This window comes from Schistocerca serialis, chromosome 2 (assembly GCF_023864345.2).
Source record: "Schistocerca serialis cubense isolate TAMUIC-IGC-003099 chromosome 2, iqSchSeri2.2, whole genome shotgun sequence".
In the NCBI taxonomy this organism is placed as follows: domain Eukaryota; kingdom Metazoa; phylum Arthropoda; class Insecta; order Orthoptera; family Acrididae; genus Schistocerca; species Schistocerca serialis.
Window position 1 is genome coordinate 757337965 of NC_064639.1, and position 20715 is coordinate 757358679.

At 39.5% G+C, this 20715-nt stretch overlaps 1 protein-coding gene across 13 annotated transcripts in view; it reads right to left on the minus strand.

The window, feature by feature from the left end:
- The window catches only part of LOC126457957 (transmembrane protein 94), a 504907-nt gene that overhangs the window by 399316 nt on the left and 84876 nt on the right, over positions 1-20715 (minus strand). For all 13 annotated transcript variants that reach the window (XM_050094697.1, XM_050094693.1, XM_050094699.1 and 10 more), the window contains exon 6: positions 13025-13276. In XM_050094697.1, coding sequence (XP_049950654.1) covers positions 13025-13276 — 252 coding nt within the window. The remainder of the gene's footprint in view (positions 1-13024; positions 13277-20715) is intronic.

Genomic DNA, 20715 nt, shown 5'->3' on the forward strand with positions numbered 1-20715 from the left:
AGGTTCCGACATACCACCAACTGCCACAGCCTGTTTCCTAGGCAAGCTCTCAACACTGTTGGACATGTTGGTTGTTTCCAACCTGCAGGCTGCAGTCACTGATCATACGCCACCCATTCATAAGTGCACTCCCCACTTGTGGCTGCCTTATCTAGCCATTCCGAGTTCAAATGTGGGGGCCATAGTGCACCTTGCTGCCACTGCAGCCAGCAGTTACTACTGGTCACACGCCGCCTCCAGATGGGTGCCACTTGCCACTGGCCCCAGCTGCCTGCATGCTCTGTTGCTGCCACCGCCCTTCGCATGTCGCGTCACACTGTGCCGATAAGTATATTTGAATTTTTTTAATGCACGAAATGCCCTCCACATATTTGTAGGCAACGAATGGAGCAGAAGGTGGTGGTAGGGACTCCGTTCAGGCTTAGTGGGAGCAACTAGAACTCTTTATGTTATGAAATCAGGAATTAGAGGAATGATTATGAGCAAGACAAGAGTTGCCGCCTGTTTACAACGTTGACCTGAGTATGCAAACGACCACTGATGGGCTAATACTTTCAGGGAAGTTCTTCCTGTTGTTTCACAAACAAATCTGATGAGCATTCCCTCTTTCTTCGCAAAACCCACTGAAAATGTGAACAACTTTACAAATGTTCACGATGTTGGTCAAATGGGTTCATGGCGAGATGACTTTCAGTTAAGCTGTCGGGAGCCTCCCATACATAGATGGACTCAATGGAAAATTTAAAGAGTGATAACAGGTTTGAGGTATTAGCTAATAAGTTAACAGAGTGATATTCATACAAGAGAGGTGTACAACGAGATAACAAAAGTCATGGGATAGTGACATGCACATATACAGATGGTGGTGATATCGCGTACACAAGGCATAAAAGGCAGTGCATTGGCAGAGCTGCCATTTATTCTCTGGTGATTCACGTGAAAAGATTTCCGATATTGTTGTGGCAGCACAATGGGAATTAACAGACTCTGAATGTGGATTGGTAGTTGGAGCTAGATGCATGGGACTTTCCATTTCAGAAAATGTTAGGGAATTCAATATTCTAAGACCCACAGGGTCAAGAGTGTACCAAGAAAACCAGATTTCATGCATTATTTCTCACCACCAACAATGCAGCGTCCTTCACTGAACAACTGAGAGCAGCGGCATTTGCATACAGTTGTCAATGGTAATGGCAAGCAAAACTGCATGAAACAACCTCAGAAAACAATGTGGGCCATATGATGAATTTATCCATTAGGCCAGTGTGAAGAAATATGGCGTTCACGGGCTATGGCAGCAGAAGAATGACGTGAGTGTATTAGCTAACAGCATATCACCTGTGGTGCCGCTTCTGGACTCGTGACAATGCTGGTTGGACCCTAGATAACTGCAAAACTGTGGTCTGCTCAGACGAGTCTTGATTTCAGCTGGTGAGGCTGATGGTAGGATTTGAGCGTGGCGCAGACCCCATGAAACCACAGGCCCACGTTGTCAATGAGTCATTGTGGAAGCTAGTATTGGATCCATAATAGTATGGGCTGTGTTTACATGGAATGGAATGGAATGGAGTGGGTCCTCTGGTCTAACTAACTTGATCATTGACTGGAAGTGGTTACACTCAGCTACTTGGAGACAATTTGCAGCCATTCATGGATTTCACATTCCCAAGCAACGATGGTATTTTTATGGGGCCATGATTGTTCATGATAGGTTTGAAGAACATTCTGGATAATTACAGCAAATGATTTGGTGACCAAGATTGCTCAACATGGATCACACCGAACATATATGGGACATAATCAGGAGGTCAGTCTGTGCATAAAGTCCTGCACCAGCAACACTTTCGCAATTATGGACGACTACAGAGGCAGCATGGCTCAACATTTATGCAGGGGACTCCCAACAACTTGTTGAGTCCATGCCACATCAAGTTGCTGCACTACACCGGGTAAAGGGATGTGCAACACGTTATTAAGAGGTACCTATGACTTTTGTCTCTTCCACGTAGTTTACTACAGGTACAAGAATTCTATCCTGAGACAGAATCAAGGTGAAGATCTTGAAATGTTCGTTGATAGGAACTGCACCATTTTGTGCTGTAGGTGTATACTCTGGAGTCAAGTTAAGGAAGAAATGATGCATTAAGACAGGAGGCAGAGGTGAGCGCAATAGATGTATGCGTCAACCTACAATTGGAGGTGATGTCAAGGTGTCACCTTTGTCTGTGCATGAGATAGTTCAACTTGCGCTATTACAGGAGGAAGCTGGACAATTTGTTTCAATACACTCACACATTATTGACTCCCACCATGTGTCTGCAGCCAAGATGAACTGAAGATGAGGCAAGTGGCTGGGTCACATTGCAGACACTGGGATGTCAATTGCAACCATCATTTGGCAGATCAAGCTGTGGCAGGAGGTGATTCCAGAATTGATACAATTTTCAGGTGCTCTCCAGCTCCTTGTAACTAACAAGTTGTTGATTAGTGAGAACAGAGTTCAGAGTCTTTCATGGCATTTTCGTCAGTTTCACTTTCATGCACTAGTCTATGTTATCTTCTTTCATCTTCCCTATCAGTATCATAAGTTTCATGTGCACCCTAACAGGAGTAAGTTTTTGGCCTAAGGGCATCTTGTTGTGCACCAGTGTGAGGACTTAACGGCTTGCGTAACCCTTCTTGCTCCAAACCAAATTTAGCATACACAACCAAAACTATCAGCGCACTATGAAGGAGCTCTGTTCACATGAATCTTGACAGGAGCGACTTTTTTGTTTCAAGGCAAGACACAAATGCAGCACCAACATCTGTGCATAGAAAAGGAAAGCCACATGCCAAAAGATTCCTAAATCCTGATAGTGCCTGTCCAATCACAGGTGGAAACAGATGACTAATGGCTCCAAGTGCAGACAGCCATAAGTCTTCAACTAGTGCCTGTGTTGCAGAAAAGCTAGGAAGCTAGGGACATAACAGACTGCAGAATGAAAGGATTAAATTTTACCCCTTCATCTTCTTTGTACCTTTCTTTTCTTATATGGTTGGGGAATGAGATGCATTTTGTCCCGTAACTGGATAAGAATGTCTGCCTAGAATCACCATGAACCACAAGCCCACTGGCCAGAGAAGTGTCTGACATCCAAGGACAACGTGCTTGCCAAGACAGACTGTGCAGCCTATTCCATGAAGTAAAAAGGATTATGATGAACTAGATAACTCTGTGCTTGCAGTAAAATGTGTTTATGAAAGATTAATGTATTTGGAAGTTGTAGTCACGACACGACATGCCCCTACATGCAATGCATGAAGTTACATTAATATCATGAGATAGGCGATGGTATTCCGCTGTTGTCTTCAGAGAGCAGCAAAGTGAAGGATGATATGATGTATATTGACGATAATATGATTAACAATGTGAAGATGAAGTGCATTTGTATTGAATACTGAAGGTACAATGTCAGGGGTAAGAAAACCCAGTCTTTATCAGGCCTACATAGCGAATTTCCAGTACAACAGAGCAAAGTTTGAATCATTACGTGTTCCCTGCCGCCTATGAACAATATTCTACAAACAACAAACTAAATGGTGAAACTGCATAGCCTCATACACAGCTGTTGTATATGCGATAAGCACAGACACATAAAGGTGTCCTGCTGCTCCTCTTTCCCCTCTCTTCCGTCATCACGTGCAAGGCAGCCATTACTGAGGATGAGTTCATTAACTCTGCCTCGCTATCTTCTACACGTGGCTCCCTACTGTTAAATTTAAATGACTGCAGGATAGTTGTGCCAGCTGACAACACTGCTAGGCCGTGCCTCTTGACTCAATGCAGTAGAAGCTATGGTAAATGTTCTGGAAGTACCATAACTGCCATTTCAGCAGCCCCATTTGACATTATACGTGACATATCACACAATGGTTAAGATTGTGCCCATTAATTTCTTGTAACTCTTACCTTCATGGTTTAGGAAGCTTCCCATTTAGTAAGACCTAAATATACACTTACTTTTGTTATCGTATTATGTGAAACTTCAATTATCTCAGCTGTATGTACTGGTAGGAAGTGGTGTGCCAGAAATCTTTCAAACACATTTGACATAATACAAACATAACAAATTATTGTAGGGTTATTTACCTTGTTAATGGTTCACCATTTCTTATTTGCCATATGGATTTGTGTAGTTTTAGATTATAAGCCACAGTTTTCCCTTACTAGTGCTGTTAGACTATACAGTTCAGTAGGCTCATTGGTATGTCAACAATCCTTAGCAGAATTTTGACTACATTGTTTACATCATTGAAGTTTCAGTATTATTGTACTTTCATCTTCTCCCTCCTACAGCAAGTACAGAATGCTTCTGAACATTTTATTATAATGTATGTTTTCTTCATTCTACGGAGAGGGTGGGACAACAACTGCCCAGGCTGCTGAACTGATTTGTGATTTTATACTGATGGCCAATTGCTATCCAACACTGTCCAGTTTAATTTTTCACCCCCTCCTGTTCATTCTTACCCAACTACTATACTACTGATGTTATTCTGCCCCCCCCCCCCCCCTTCCTCCCAGATGTTGGATAGTTGACACTGAATCCTTTCAGCAGTACTAATTTTTCTATCATTCCTTTTCACCGATAATTATTGAAGCACTGAGCTTTCCTTCTATTTGAGTTCAGTTAGCTCCAGTTTCTGAAGTGTGGCAGCTTACTGCTGTGCCATCTACAATTTGCAACTCTTTCTCTGTAGTTGCACACCGACTTCACTTCATAGTTCCACTCCCATTCACATTTACACTTTCACTCTCATCACCACAACCATCCATACTCCCTCTCTCATTCCTACTCCCACTCCCAACACTGCCATTTCCACCATGATTACATCTCACATTCTTACTCTCACTATATCTACTCCGAGTTCCAACACTGCTCAATTTTGTGTGTGTGTGCGTGGAGGTGGGGAGAGGGGGGGTTGCTTCTTTTGTTGGTTCTAAGGAAGGATACTATCCAAAGACTTAGCAATGATTCCAGTCTTGTTTACATGGCTGTAGAATGCAATGCCTTGGCTATACAGTAATTGGTTACTTCTAATCTGAGACAAGGAGAAAAAGCATATGGTAAAATGTTACAAATATGGAGTGCTCTACTCTGTGAAGTCAAAACTTAAACATTACCATGAGTAGACCATAACACAAATAAAGAATAAAATGCAAAACATAGCTACTGACTACCATCAAACGCAGAAAAAATGTGTATCTGGGGACCATGCCACCCAACAGGAAGTGTTACTTGGAAAACAAGACCACAAAAGAACAGGGAACATCTCACACTGAACTGTCATCAAAAACAATGAGCAACTTTACTTCCGAAGATCAACAATCATATGCCACACAGATCATCAATGTCCACAAAAATGCACAAGGACACACATGAAGAAGAAGAAGAAGAAGAAGAAGAAGAGGAGGAGGAGGAGGAGGAGGATGACAATCTTTTTAAAATTATTGATCACCCAGTGTATGTTTTGGATCCATAAGGAAATTTGTGGCTAAAATAGCATCTGTTTTCTACAGATGAAGAATTATTGTGACTCTAAGACAATTAATGTAAAAATCTGTGTTTGAAAACAATGAAGAGTTTGAGTAAACTCTTCTCAAGCTTCCAGCCATGTGAAAAGATTATACATTCATAATCTTTTGGCCAAATGGTACACACTGTAATCAGCTACAATATGCTGTCTTTATTGACAGTGCTTTAGATATTTCATCTCTGCAGCCTCATTTATTAAGTTATCCAGGAACTGTTAGCTCTTGTGATGATAAGAGGATTTGTCAAATACAATGCTGTGACCATTTTCCAAAACACATTCAGCTATTGCTGATCTCTCTCAATAGTGTAGTTGCAAACCTCTCACTTGTTCAATCTGGGACTGTTGCATATAGTTTGCCCAATGTATTACTATCTGCACTAACACGGCATTGTGCAAACACAGAAACCCTGGAGAGTACACCATTTTTTTAGCTGGAAGCCTGAGGACTGATTCTGTCTTCTCAGAAGCCAGCTGATCTTCCTTGTCAATGAACTACAAAATCACAAAGTTGCAAGCTTCTCACTCTCCTCCTCAGTAATGTCCTGCTTGCAGATATCTCCCAAAACCATTTTCGATATTTGTTGGTTGTTGTAGTCGCTGTCTCGGAAGATTTTTACCAAGTGTTTCAGTTATTATGGAAGTTTTTGGCATCAGAGGTGACCTCTGCTCAACAAATTACGTTCCTTAGTACAATATGCTTTTGGGCCAAGAAGTTGTGGTTGAAAGCAAGCAAATACCCGTCTGTATGAGAGGGTTTTTTGTTTACAGATTGGCTAAAAATATCGCTGAATTTTTGGCAGATGAGGACATAAAGGATTGAGGTGTGAAGCGCTCCACGAACTCTCTCCCAAATAAATAAATAAAACTTTTGTCAATCAAAACTTGAGCTGTTATGCTCTCTCTCTCTCTCTCTCTCTCTCTCTCTCTCTCTCTCTCACACACACACACACACACACACACACACACACACACACAAACACAAAAGGAAGGAGTCTGTTACTCTGCACAGTGGTCAATGTTTATTAGTTGCCTGTGTTGCAATGTGGCAAAAAATAATTACTCTACTTATATGTTCAAAAATAGAAATGTAATTTCCTTTTGCATCTAGTCACATATGTATACTTGCATATCTTTGAAACAAATTACTGCAAAACTAACAGAGTGCAGTTAAGAACACAGCAGTTTTTTTATTTTTTATTTATTTTTTTAAACTCCTGGAAACAGGCAAAAACAGTTTAATAAATCTGTGCCAAAGTTAACACGGATGTAGGGGGGGAAAACTTAATATACAGCAACTGGAACACAACGACGTCTTTTCTGAAAGAAAGAAAAGAAAACACATGGATGTGACTGGGAACACCAACTATAAATATGTCTCAGGAGACTGTGAACTAGCTAATAATCAGCATTCCGAGTACCATAAAACAATGAAACTCAACATCTGTTCATTCATTCATTCGCAAGTTGTTTTTTACACATCACAGGGTAACTCTGAGGGCTGTATTAACTTCCAACTATAACTAAACTGCTATATGCTATTTTTGATTACATAATATATAAGACGATATAGTAAAATTAGCAGGAAAACGACAGCTTTGAAACCAACTGAGGCATTCTCAATTATTTTTAGTGGTTTGCAGTGCTACATACCACTCCAAAGGTGTAATGTGTATCCCTACATCAACTTATTAATGAATGATACTGACAGCTAAAAAAAATTACAAAATAAGATACAAAATGTAAAGGTACAAGTATTTTGTAGGATTGTTATTTTTATTTGCATTTGGAGAGCTATGTCGATGGCCGACACATGTCCTTAACATGGGACGGTGATTGCAGCAATTTTGTAAGGGGAAATACCTACTTAGACACAAATACAGAAGTTCTATGGATCACCAAACAGCTCTGAAGACACACCACAGGCTAACATAATAGTCACAACACTCCATCTCATTTTTGTTACCTCCAACAATAGCAGCACCGCAATTGGCCACCAAGCCATGATTCTGTACAATATTGGATGAGTGCGAATACTAGCGCTTATATTGATTTGTTATATAATTCTTACAATAGGGAGTGTATGTAGTGCCATATCGACAATAAGAAGAAAATTACACCACATTTGGGATTCTCTAGGGTTCTAAGGACCCTGAGAGACTTGAAACCATGCATTACAGGGCAGTTTATTTACGATTCTCTTCTGACGTCTGAGTAATGTTGTTTCCCTTTAATAACAAAAAAAATGCTAGTAAACACCAGAAAATCTTATGTACATCTGTCCAACAATGCAGAGTTTTGTTTGCTACACTTTCAGCCAAATCAGTGAATGTGGAATGTAGGAAACCTATATGGAATGTAATACCTACATTAATTAACATGTCAAATAAGCCACCAAAACTGTAGCTTCAGGGAAAACCACACAAACATGGTAGTAAATCGTCAAAAGCAATAAAACTATTTTCCAATGCAGGAGAAACTAATTATACAATTGTTGCTAAATCTGAGCCAAAACAGCAAGAGTTTTCAACACATTCACTTCTGAAGCAAAAGTAATTACATTTGCAACAATATTTGTGTATTACAAAGTCAATGGAATAAGTTGCAAATATAGACATATTTGAAGTATTTCTTCATGAACGAGTTGCAGCTTATTGAGTAAGTGTGATTTGGCTATTTTTATTGGTATTTCACAATAATTCATATCTCTTGGTAACTTAATAATGCATGGAAAACAAAAATCTAACAACTATTCTGTTAATTAAGCAGGAAATAACTAAAAACGAGCATTATCCTTACAACACTTGTGACTGCTTTTTCACCACTTGGAGCACTAGTGTAGCTCCAGCTGTCAAATAGTAACAACTTTTGCACCAAAGAGTGTCATGACGGTACTTATTAGACTGTGAATACACTGAGTTCTAAGAATAAATATACAGACAATGGGTATTAGGCTAGAAACATTATTTGAGATTCATTCTACAGCTGATTCTGAATGTTGATGGAAGGTACTGATGTAATTTGATTAATGTTATATTTAATAGACAATATGTGACCCCATGTACTAATAGGCAGGAACCGTTGAGCACTGCTAAGGGTGGTTACGAAAAATCGCATGAAATCAGTGGAAGGAATCACTCATGAGTTTCAAAGTGCTTCCAGCAGTTCAGCTAACACAATTAGCGTTCATGGATTTACAAACATTGGGGTATAGTGGTCTAACAGCTGTTCATATGCCACACATTTTTGTAGTCAATGGTAAGCACTGTTGGAGGTGGTGTTAAGAGCAATGCCACTGGAAAGCAGATGACTGAAACAAGTGATTTGGAGAGATGAATCATGTATATCCTCTGGCAATCCGATGGAAGGATTTGAGTTTGGCAAATGCCTGGAGAACATTATCTGTCATCATGTGTAGTCCCAACATTCAAGTACGGAAGAGGGAGGGGGGAGTGTTTTTCAGTGTTAGGGAGTGGTCCTCTTGTTGCACTCTAGAAAACGCTGAATGCTGAAGTATATGAACACATTTTACAGTGTAGAGTACTGTGTACAGTAGGGAAACAAAGACAATGACTGACTGTATCAGCATGAGAATGCACCTGTCACAAAGTAGAATCTGTGATCCAATTAATGAGGACAATAGCATTCCTAAAATGGACTGGCCTGCCCAGAGTCCCTTTCTGAACCCAAAAGAACATCTTTCATATGAGTTAGAACATCAACTTCACTCCAGACCCCAACATCCAACGTCACTGCCATTTTTCCACAGATATTCAGACACCTCACTAAAAGTGGGAATTTAAGGAGATGGGACCTGGATAAACTGACTAAACCAGAGGTTGTACAGAGTTTCAGGGAGAGTATAAGGGAACAATTGACAGGAATGGGGGAAAGAAATACAGTAGAAGAAGAATGGTAGCTCTGAGGGATGAAGTAGTGAAGGCAGCAGAGGATCAAGTAGGTAAAAAGACGAGGGCTAGTAGAAATCCTTGGGTGACAGAAGAAATACTGAATTTAATTGATGAAAGGAGAAAATATAAAAATACAGTAAATGAGGCAGGCAAAAAGAAGTACAAACGTCTCAAAAATGAGATCGACAGGAAGTGCAAAATGGCTAAGCAGGCATAGCTAGAGAACAAATGTAAGTATGTAGAGGCTTATCTCACTAGGGGTAAGATAGATACAGCCTACAGGAAAATTAAAGAGACCTTTGGAGATAAGAGAACGACTTGTATGAATATCAAGAGCTCAGATGGAAACCCAGTTCTAAGCAAAGAAGGGAAAGTAGAAAGGTGGAAGGAGTATATAGAGGGTCTATACAAGGGCAATGTACTTGAGAACAATATTATGGAAATGGAAGAGGATGTAGATGAAGATGAAATGGGAGATACGATACTGCATGAAGAGTTTGACAGAGCACTGAAAGACCTGAGTCAAAACAATTCCCCGGGAGTAGACAACATTCCATTAGAACTACTGACAGCCTTGGGAGAGCCAGTCCTGACGAAACTCTACCATCTGGTGAGCAAGATGTATGAAACAGGCGAAATACCCTCAAACTTTAAGAAGAGTATGATAATTCCAATCCCAAAGAATGCAGGTGTTGACAGGTGTGAAAATTACCGAACTATCAGTTTAATAAGTCACAGCTGCAAAATACTAATGCGAATTCTTTACAGATGAATGGAAAAACTAGTAGAAGCCGACCTCGGGGAAGATCAGTTTGGATTCCGTAGAAATCTTGGAACACGTGAGGCAATACTGACCCTACGACTTATCTTAGAAGCTAGATTAAGAAAAGGCAAACCTACGTTTCTAGCACTTGTAGACTTGGAGAAAGCTTTTGACAGTGTTGACTGGAATACGCTCTTTCAAATTCCGAAGGTGGCAGAGGTAAAATACAGGGAGCGAAAGGCTATTTACAATTTGTACAGAAACCAGATGGCAGTTATAAGAGTCGAGGGACCTGAAAGGGAAGCAGTGGTTGGGAAGGGAGTGAGACAGGGTTGTAGTCTCTCCCCGATGTTATTCAATCTGTATATTGAGCAAGCAGTGAAGGAAACAAAAGAAAAATTCGGAGTAGGTATTAAAATCCATGGAGAAGAAATAAAAACCTTGAGGTTCGCCGAGGACATTGTAATTCTGTCAGAGACAGCAAAGGACCTGGAAGAGCGGTTGAATGGAATGGATAATGTCTTGAAAGGAGGGTATAAGATGAACATCAACAAAAGCAAAACGGGGATAATGGAATGTAGTCGAATTAAGTCGAGTGATGCTGAGGGAATTAGATTAGGAAATGTGACACTTAAAGTAGTAAAGGAGTTTTGCTATTTGCGGAGCAAAATAACTGATGATGGTTGAAGTAGAGAGGACATGAAATGTAGACTGGCAATGGCAAGGAAAGCGTTTCTGAAGAAGAGAAATTTGTTAACATCGAATATAGATTTAAGTGTCAGGAAGTCGTTTCTGAAAGTATTTGTATGGAGTGTAGCTATGTATGGAAGTGAAACATGGACGATAAATAGTTTGGACAAGAAGAGAATAGAAGCTTTCGAAATGTGGTGCTACAGAAGAATGCTGAAGATTAGATGGGTAGATCACGTAACTTATGAGGAAGTATTGAATAGGATTGGGGAGAAGAGAAGTTTGTGGCACAACTTGACCAGAAGAAGGGATCGGTTGGTAGGACATGTTCTGAGGCATCAAGGGATCACCAATTTAGTATTGGAGGGCAGCGTGGAGGGTAAAAATCGTAGAGGGAGACCAAGAGATAAATACACTAAGCAGATTCAGAAGGCTGCAGGTTGCAGTAGGTACTGGGAAATGAAGAAACTTGCACAGGATAGAGTAGCATGGAGAGCTGCATCAAACCAGTCTCAGGACTGAAGACCACAACAACAACAACACTAAAAGTGTCCCCTGAAGAGTTCAAGTTGTCACATAGGCAAAGGGTCAACATATCCCGTATTAATGTCCACTAACAGGTGTCCCGTTATTTTTGACCAGATAGTGTATAGTGATAATAGTGAAATGTCTAGATGAAAAAATACAGTGCCCGCTGCAATGACTCTTGTTGGCCCTTATCAAAAGTTAGGCCACACAATCTAGTCGACAGTCACACTGACTGCTAGTAACATAGTGAAGCTGTGATTTGCTCCCATGTTCCTGTTCGTAAACATCTAAATTCTATAGAAATTAAGGCCTGTTTATAATGAACACTTTTACTTGTTTGCCTGCAAACTGAAGTTTTCAGTCTTTGAATCTAAAGTACCATATAAGTTTTCAAGAAAAAGATGCTGGAGACTGCAGTCCTGTGTGCATGATGAGTTCTTGCCTGTGTGTATGAATGGTGTATGTTTCTCTTTTGCTGACGTAGGCTGTGGCCGAAAGCTTTATGTAAGTGTCTTTTAATTGTGCCTGTCTGGAAGTTAACATGTCTTCTTTCTGGAAAGCAGCAATCTGTCTTTTCTACACTGCTGACATTCTTACTGGACTTTCGATTGTCTAGTTTGTTAGCTGTTCCGGAGATATCTTCACATTAATTTTTTGTCGATGGCAAATGTGTCAGTTCATAGATATGCACACGTAAAAAGTTTGTGATCATGGCTACATGTTAACCATTTACTGACTGCTAGATAACATACTGGCTTAATTGTAATAAAAATGAATCTCTCTCTCTCTCTCTCTCTCTCTCTCTCTCTCTCACACACACACACACACACACACACACACACACACACACTTGCTACGAGTTCTTCATAAATGTTTGTGTATGGAATAGAAAGTGTTGTTCGAAAGACAGGATTATACACTAGTTAAGATTTAATCTGTTTGTTTCCATACCAGCAATTATATGAAGGGCAAAAGCTGCTGAACATAGTTGCCTGAGCATCTCAGTAATACATATCTTTTCGCTCAAATTGTAATCAATATATGCTACAAAATAATTGGAACATTCTATCCTATTCATGTGCTACACTAAATGTTTCTGTTGTTACATTTGTCGTGCAGAACTGAATACACAGTGTTTTTATTCTCCATAATTACAGTTAAAGACCCCTGCTACACAATACAGAACCTCATTCTAAAGTAAGTGAAAAAACTCTTACATTTTTGAAAACAGCTCTGTAAGACGGCTGTTTATTTACATCACACAGTATTATTATTGGTTGTTTTTGCTGAATTAAAATGTTACTGCCTTTCCACACAGTTTTTGGTTTGTACTGTTTACACTCATAAATAGGTTCTTTTTCATGAACTATCACAAACATAAGATTAATGGTGCAATATAAATCCCTCAATTACAGAATGTATTCAATGAGGTCATGTTACTGTTTCAATTTTTGCCGGCAATTAGACTTCTAAATGGCAATTTCATTTATTTGACACAAACAAAAATCAATTTATATTATGAAGCACATGTGAAAAAGCATATGAGAAAACTTACCAAAATGGCAGGTAGCAGCCTCCGTTCATAAAATGATATTGTGAGCAAATAACGATACTGATTGAAACGAGTTACAGGTCTGTCAAGTGAACGGTCCAGCACAAGCTTTAGATTTCTCAAATATGGGGTTTCACGCATTATATAGTATTTATTTGATAGTGGATTCCTTGCTACAGGTGTGCTTGGAGGAGGATCTCTGTCATTGTGTGGACTATAAAACTGATGTGCATCAAGCTCCGGTGCATCTGGGTCCTGGAACATGGTAACCATCTATATAGAAGAGATAGAGGCTCTAAGTGCCATAATACCATTAATTCACTCACACACTAAGCTACTAAGTAGTGCAGTGAGATAGTACCTTAAAGGGTAACGTTGACACTAATTAAATTTATAGGTCATACATTTTACTTTTTGCTAATGTACAAAAAACAAGAATGAACTTTTACTGTAACAATTAGTTTAGTACCTGTAAACTGATGGAAATACAAATAAAATTTTAAAGTATAGTTTTCTCAAATCACTTTTTTACAGAAAAGTGCAGCTTCACTTCACGGCAGCCAGACTGTAATGCAGCAGAATTCCCACATGTGTTTACAACATCCTTTCAATGTATCTGGCAGTGATAAGAGAATTTCACTTGCAGAAATTATAAACACAGTTGAACTTCCTTATAACGACACCAATTACAATGACAACTTGGCTATAATATAGTGATTGATGTGGTACAGCCATATTCTTTGTAAGGAACATAGTTCTCATGCATGCTTAATAAGACAAAGGTATACATGTGTACCCCGTATATAACGCCATTTTCAGCCTCAGTTAGCAACAAGATTTTCCAAGAATCAATGTAATGTGGAAGGAAATATGTTGTTGCAATATGGCAAACTGACATATTCTTCTCTGTGTCCTTCCAACAACAACAGGTGCAGTGCAGACTGCTCACCTCATTGTTACTGTAGTGCACTCATACTACAGTAGTGGTGACAGTCACAGAACTTGTCAACAGTACACGTGACGTCAGTTTCCATAATGATTTGCTATGAAGTGCATGCATTTTAGAATCGCATGGTCAGTAAAAGAAAAATTTTAAAAATGGAAGAAAAAGTGAAAGTGACTCATGAAACTGGGACTGTAGCTAAAAAAAAAAAAAGGTTGACGTGTGTCATCAATTTGGCCTCACAAATTCCACAATCCTAACAATTTGGAAGAACAAGAATTAAATTGTTACTGTATTTGAACAAAATGAATCTAAAAGTAAGCGATTACGGAAAGCTTAATATAGCAATGTGAAACCAAAAGAATTTACCACGAAATTAAAAGATGAGGGTTTTGTGTGCAGCAGTGGCTGGATTGACAGATTCAAGGAATCTCATGGCATTACTTTTGACAAAGTGAGCAGTGAAGCCAACAATGCGAATACTGAAACAATCCAACAATGGCTCACTACCGTGTAGCCTACAATTCATTAAGGATATGCAGACTGCAGCACCTTTAATGCATCTTTCTAAAGAAAATGCCAGTCTGACACCTGACAAAACTCTGACATTCAAGAGAAAAAAAATATTTTGGTGGTATGTTATCTTAAAAACAAGTAATAGTTCTGTGCTAACACATGGAACCGAGAAGACAAAATTGTTCGTGATAGATAAACCAAAAAATCCTATGTGTTTAAGCATGTAAAAATCTACCAATGCACGAAAATGCTAATAAGAAGTCCTGGATGACCTCTGAACTCTTTGAAGCTGAAATAAGGAGTTGGGATCGGGAGCTTAGAAGTCAGAAAAGGAAGATACAGGTTCTTGTTGACAACTATTCAGCACATTCTGCACTCTCTGATCTGGAGAATATTCAGCTTGTTTCTCTGCCTGCAAATACACCAAGATTATTGCAGCCCATGGACCAAGGAGTAATTAGGAGTCTGAAATGCCCCTATCGTAAGCTCATATTACTGAAAATGTTACAATGCACTAAGAGAAAGCAGGATTATTCTGTTACACTGCTGGATGTGATCACATGCATTACCAAAGCATGGAGCGGGGTGACAGCCCAAACAATCAAGAACAGTTTCTGCCATATGGGAATCACAACTGACGGAAAAAATGTCGCCGAAACTGGAGACACATTCGATGACAGACACTAACAATCTGTACCACTGCTACAAATCAACTGTGATATTCTCAATCAATGCAACTATGAAATGTATGCAACAATAGACGACAACCTTGTACAACCTAAGCCCGAACTGAAGACAAAATTGCAAATGAAGTGAACAGTCAGGCCCGCAGTGACCATGAACTGAGTGAGGGAAATGAAGAAGAAGAGGAAGAAAAAGGAATAAAGTGCCCAACCCTACTGTGAGTGGCACTTTAGAAGCCATTAGAATTGTGATCATTTTCTGTGAAACTATGGGAGGGAGCAGGGAAATTGCAGATGAAGTAACAAACATAGAATGTAGTTTAGAAAGTGTTTATTGTGCAAATAGACAGCCGAATAAAAAGACTGGTTACTTCACTCCTAAATAAAGACGTTAAGTGAGTACTCAACATCATGCTTTTTATGCTGTATTCTTGTAAGATTTAGTGTGAATACTGTATATAAAATAAAACAAGGCTAAATAAATTTGTTCTTTTCCTTCTGGCACCACAATAGACTTAAAATATGAATCTTGGTTACAACAATGTTCATTTATAACAACATAATTTTCATGGTCCTTTGAATGTTGTTACAGTCAGTTTCCACTGTATGTCTGCCCATTTACTAACTTCAGTTATCATTAAAGGGTTACTGCCCAAACATTTACCAAATATCTTTCCTACTGGTCATGCTCTTGAAATAGATTTGTCCACAAACACAAAGAAGTAGGGTGAAATTCACATTGCTATGACACCACCACTGCCTTGACCTATACACAGTTGATTTATTTTCCAATCACAGAATAAGTAAACTTCAAAAAATGTAGTTTTGTGGAGCTTATAAAGAAACAACTGGCACTGTACATATCAAGGATTTTTTCTTTTTTTTTTTGTTACAGAATTATATATACATAGCTACAAAAAAGTATGCAAAACATTATCATGAATTAACATAAACACACATTTTTAAACAATTTAATGAAAAAAATAATTAATCAAATATCATTATCACATTTACTGATTAAAATGTGAGTCTTAGTAAAACTGATGACAACATACAATTATAAAATGTTTATTTGAATGGTTGTGGCAGTGTGATGAACACAAAAGCAGAGAGTAACACAGAGAGGTGCACTGCAATTAATAATATCGGCTATATTGAAGTATTTTTTTCCCACCTGCATCATCCATACAGATGCACACTGTGCAGTGTTTTATTTTTGCAGATGGTACAAGCTAACAAAAATATCTTCTTGAGACACAAAGTTGGCTTGGTGTTTTTCACAGATACTGATGTCTTGGAGAACATAGGTGGTCTGTTCAAAAATTTCTGGAACTTTGTCCACAAAATTCTTCTACCTTACCATTTACTCTTGTGCATGGTCTCCTTTGAAATACTCTCCTCCACAATTGATATACCGCTCACAGCGGAGTTTCCACTTCAGGAAGCAGTCTTTGTATGCCTCTTGTCAAGCGCGTGAAGCGATGTTTGCAAATTTTCTTTTGTCTTGTCTATCACCGCAAATCTTCGTCCTTTCAATAGGGTTTCCAACTTTGGAAATTAAAAAAAAATCTCCACAGGGCCCAGGTCTGGAGAGTATGGAGGATGAAGAAAGCCAGTGATTTTGTTTTTTGTGCAATAGTCACACACCAACAGCGACAAATGTGTGGGTGCACGATCATGACACAAGAGCCACACATTATCTCGCTACATTTCAGGCCATTTCCTTCTCACATTTTCTCGCAGGCATAGCAACATGTCCTGATAGTTCCATCAATTAACAGTTTGTCCCTGTGACTCGAGTTCATGATGAACTAACCCTTCAAAATCAAAGAAAACTATCAGCATGGCTTTGAGTGTCATGGGACCATTGTTGTTCTGGTGGATGACATCGGAAGTTCACTGAGGCTTTATGCAGATGATGCTGTGGTGTATCGAGAGGTTGTAACAATGGAAAATTGTACTGAAATGCAGGAGGATCTGCAGCGAATTGACGCATGGTGCAGGGAATGGCAATTGAATCTCAATGTAGACAAGTGTAATGTGCTGCGAATACATAGAAAGATAAATCCCTTATCATTTAGCTACAAAATAGCAGGTCAGCAATTGGAAGCAGTTAATTCCATAAATTATCTGGGAGTACACATTAGGAGTGATTCAAAATGGAATGATCATATAAAGTTGATTGTCGGTAAAGCAGATGCCAGACTGAGATTCATTGGAAGAATCCTAAGGAAAAGCAATCCGAAAACAAAGGAAGTAGGTTACAGTACGCTTGTTCGCCCACTGCTTGAATACTGCTCAGCGGTGTGGGATCCGTACCAGATAGGGTTGATAGAAGAGATAGAGAAGATCCAATGGAGAGCAGCGTGCTTCGTTACAGGATCATTTAGTAATCGCAAAAGCGTTACGGAGATGATAGATAAACTCCAGTGGAAGACTCTGCAGGAGAGACGCTCAGTAGCTCGGTACGGGCTTTTGTTGAAGTTTCGAGAACATACCTTCACCGAAGAGTCCAGCAGTATATTGCTCCCTCCTACATATATCTCGCGAACAGACCATGGGGATAAAATCAGAGAGATTAGAGCCCACACAGAAGCATACAGACAATCCTTCTTTCCACGAACAATACGAGACTGGAATAGAAGGGAGAACCGATAGAGGTACTCGGGGTACCCTCCGCCACACACCGTCAAGTGGCTTGTGGAGTATGGATGAAGATGTAGATGTAGATGTAGACATTTGACCTGACCTGACGAGCTTTTTTTGGTCTTGGGAAACCCTTTCTGGCCCATTGTGAAGGCTGAACCTTGGTCTCAGCATCATAACTACAGACCCATGTCTCATCACCAGTTGTGATTCTTTCAAAACACCTCTTGCTCTAATCTGTGTGATCGAAACGCTCTCTGCCGATTGCGAGGCGAAGGTCTTTTTGGTCTTGACTCTGGAGTTGTGGGACAAACTTGGCAGCAACATGATGCATTCCAAGATGCTGTGTCAGGATTTCATGACATGAGCCAACTGAAATGTTACACTCTTTTGCAATCTCCAAATTGTCGGTCTTCAATTGGCCTGCACAATTTTGCTGATGCATGTGTCGTTGGCGATTTTTAAACCGTGTGAAAAATTTGTAACACAGGCTACAGCTTAAGCACTCATCACTGTAGGCTTCCTGCATCATTTGATGTTTCTCTGTAGAGTTTCATGCAAAATTTAATGCAGATGTATTGCTGCTCTAGCTCTGCCTCGAAATTCGCAAACTGTGCGACACAACATTCTACTCAGTACAACACTGAACAATAACTAACACATATAACAATGAAACTTCTGGCAGTTACACATTAAACACAGACGTGTGCAGGAATGCCAACCGCATTTTGCTCTAATGCACCACTGGCGCGAAATTATGAATTTTCTGAACAGACCTTGTACACAATTGTAGCACTTTTCAATAGTTATCTCTGTTATTTGCGGACTCCACAGCAAAAATTTCTCTTTCTCACCACACTTTTAACAGAGAATATATGAAATTCACAAACTAATTTCCAAAAGATAGATTGCAGAGGTAAACCTGTGTCAATAGCATTTTAGATTTACAGAAAACTTTTGATAATGTTAACTGGGATACATTTACTGAAATTCTGAAGGTAGCACGGATAAAATATGGTGATGAAAGGTTATCTAAGACTGTACAGACCTCTAACCACCACTGTAAGAGTTGTAGGAGATTAAAAGGAAGTGAGACTGGGTTGTAGTCTATCCCTGATGTTGCTGAATCTGTGGACTGAGGAAGCTATGAAGGAAACCAATCACAAATTTGGAAAAGAAAGATATTAAAGTTTGTGGGGAAGTAATTAAGATTCTGATATTTGCCACTGACAGGGTAATTCTGATAGACATGGCAAATGACTTGGCAGAGCAGATGAATGGAGTGGATAGTGTCTTGAAAGGACGTTATAAGGTGGACACCAACAAAAGTAAAAAGTGTATTGAAACAGAGTCAAATTGAATCAGGTAATGGTGAGGTAATCAGATTATGAAGTAAACAAAAAAATAGTAGATGAGTTGTATTGCTTGGGTAGCAAATACTATGGTTAGATTACATGACGTAGAACAACATCAGTGGTGATGGTCAATGTAGAGAGGACATCAAATGCATACTGGCAATAGCAAGATAAATGTTCCTGAAAATATAGGCAGAATCTATATCTCCCATTATCATGCATGCTTCTAAAGCTTTGCATTTCTCCTCTAACCACTCTTCCTTTGTCATTTCACACTTTCTATCATTCTTATTTTAAGGTGACTGTACCCCTTTTCGCCTACTTCTTTTTTTATATTTTCTTCCTTCTTCAACTAAATATTATATGTGTGGTGTCTGTTCTCTTATATGCGGATGGATGTGTGTGTGTGTGTGTGTGTGTGTGTGTGTGTGTGTGTGTGTGCGCGCGCGTGAGTGTATACCTGTCCCTTTTTCCCCCCAAGGTAAGTCTTTCCGCTCCCGGGATTGGAATGACTCCTTACCCTCTCCCTTAAAACCCACATCCTTTCGTCTTTCCCTCTCCTTTCCTCTTTCCTGATGAAGCAACCGTGGGTTGCGAAAGCTTGAAATTTGTGTGTGTGTGTTTGTGTTTGTTATTGTCTCTATCAACGTACCAACGCTTTTGTTTGGTAAGTTACAGAATCTTTGTTTTGCAGATGTCTGAACATTTCGCGGTAATCAGGTAAAGTTACAAACAATGAGGATAATGGACTGTTGATGCTAAATGTGTAGTGTGCGACAAATTGGAAATTCTGATTGGACAGAAAGTGTGTCCAGACAGCCAACATTGTTCCAACGCAATGATAAGTGACGGCACGAAGGTGAAGAACTCAAGAGCAAAGAAGGCTGTGAGACAACATTAGCCAATAGCCCGCTGACAAGGACCACACCATGACAGGTGCGCCCTCAAGCCAAAGAAAATATAAGCGCTGCTCCTACCAGCCTCAGCTGCACGGTACTAGATGCACAGTAATAGCACACTACCAGACCAGGACTCGCAGACCAGCACAGTATTAGACCCAGCCTACAAGAGAGTGCTATGATAACAGTTATTAGTGATCCATATTCACAGCTTTTATACACATTGTCTATAGCAAAAGACATTACTGTTTGCATGTTGCCCATCACTTGCGACACCACTGAAAATTCAAAGTTAAGTATTGTCAATCTTCTTTATTGTAATAAAAACTATTAATGTGATTTGCTTGAATTGTTGTATAGCATTCTGAAAATGCAGCATCATTTAAGCACCCTATACAAGATGAGTAGGCAGGACCCCACAAACACGGTTAAGGCAACCACTAGCGTAAAGCAGGAAATCTGGGTTCAAGTCCCAGCCCAGCACAAATATTCACTTGTCGCCAATGATTTTAACTCACTGCACATTATCCAAGGATCTCTACTATGTCTAGCCATTTTGTCTGTTTGATCCTTTGCTGCCTTGACTATTTCATCTTTCAAAGCTAGCCATTCATCCTCTATTGAGTTTCTTTTCCCTGTTTGAATCCCTTCT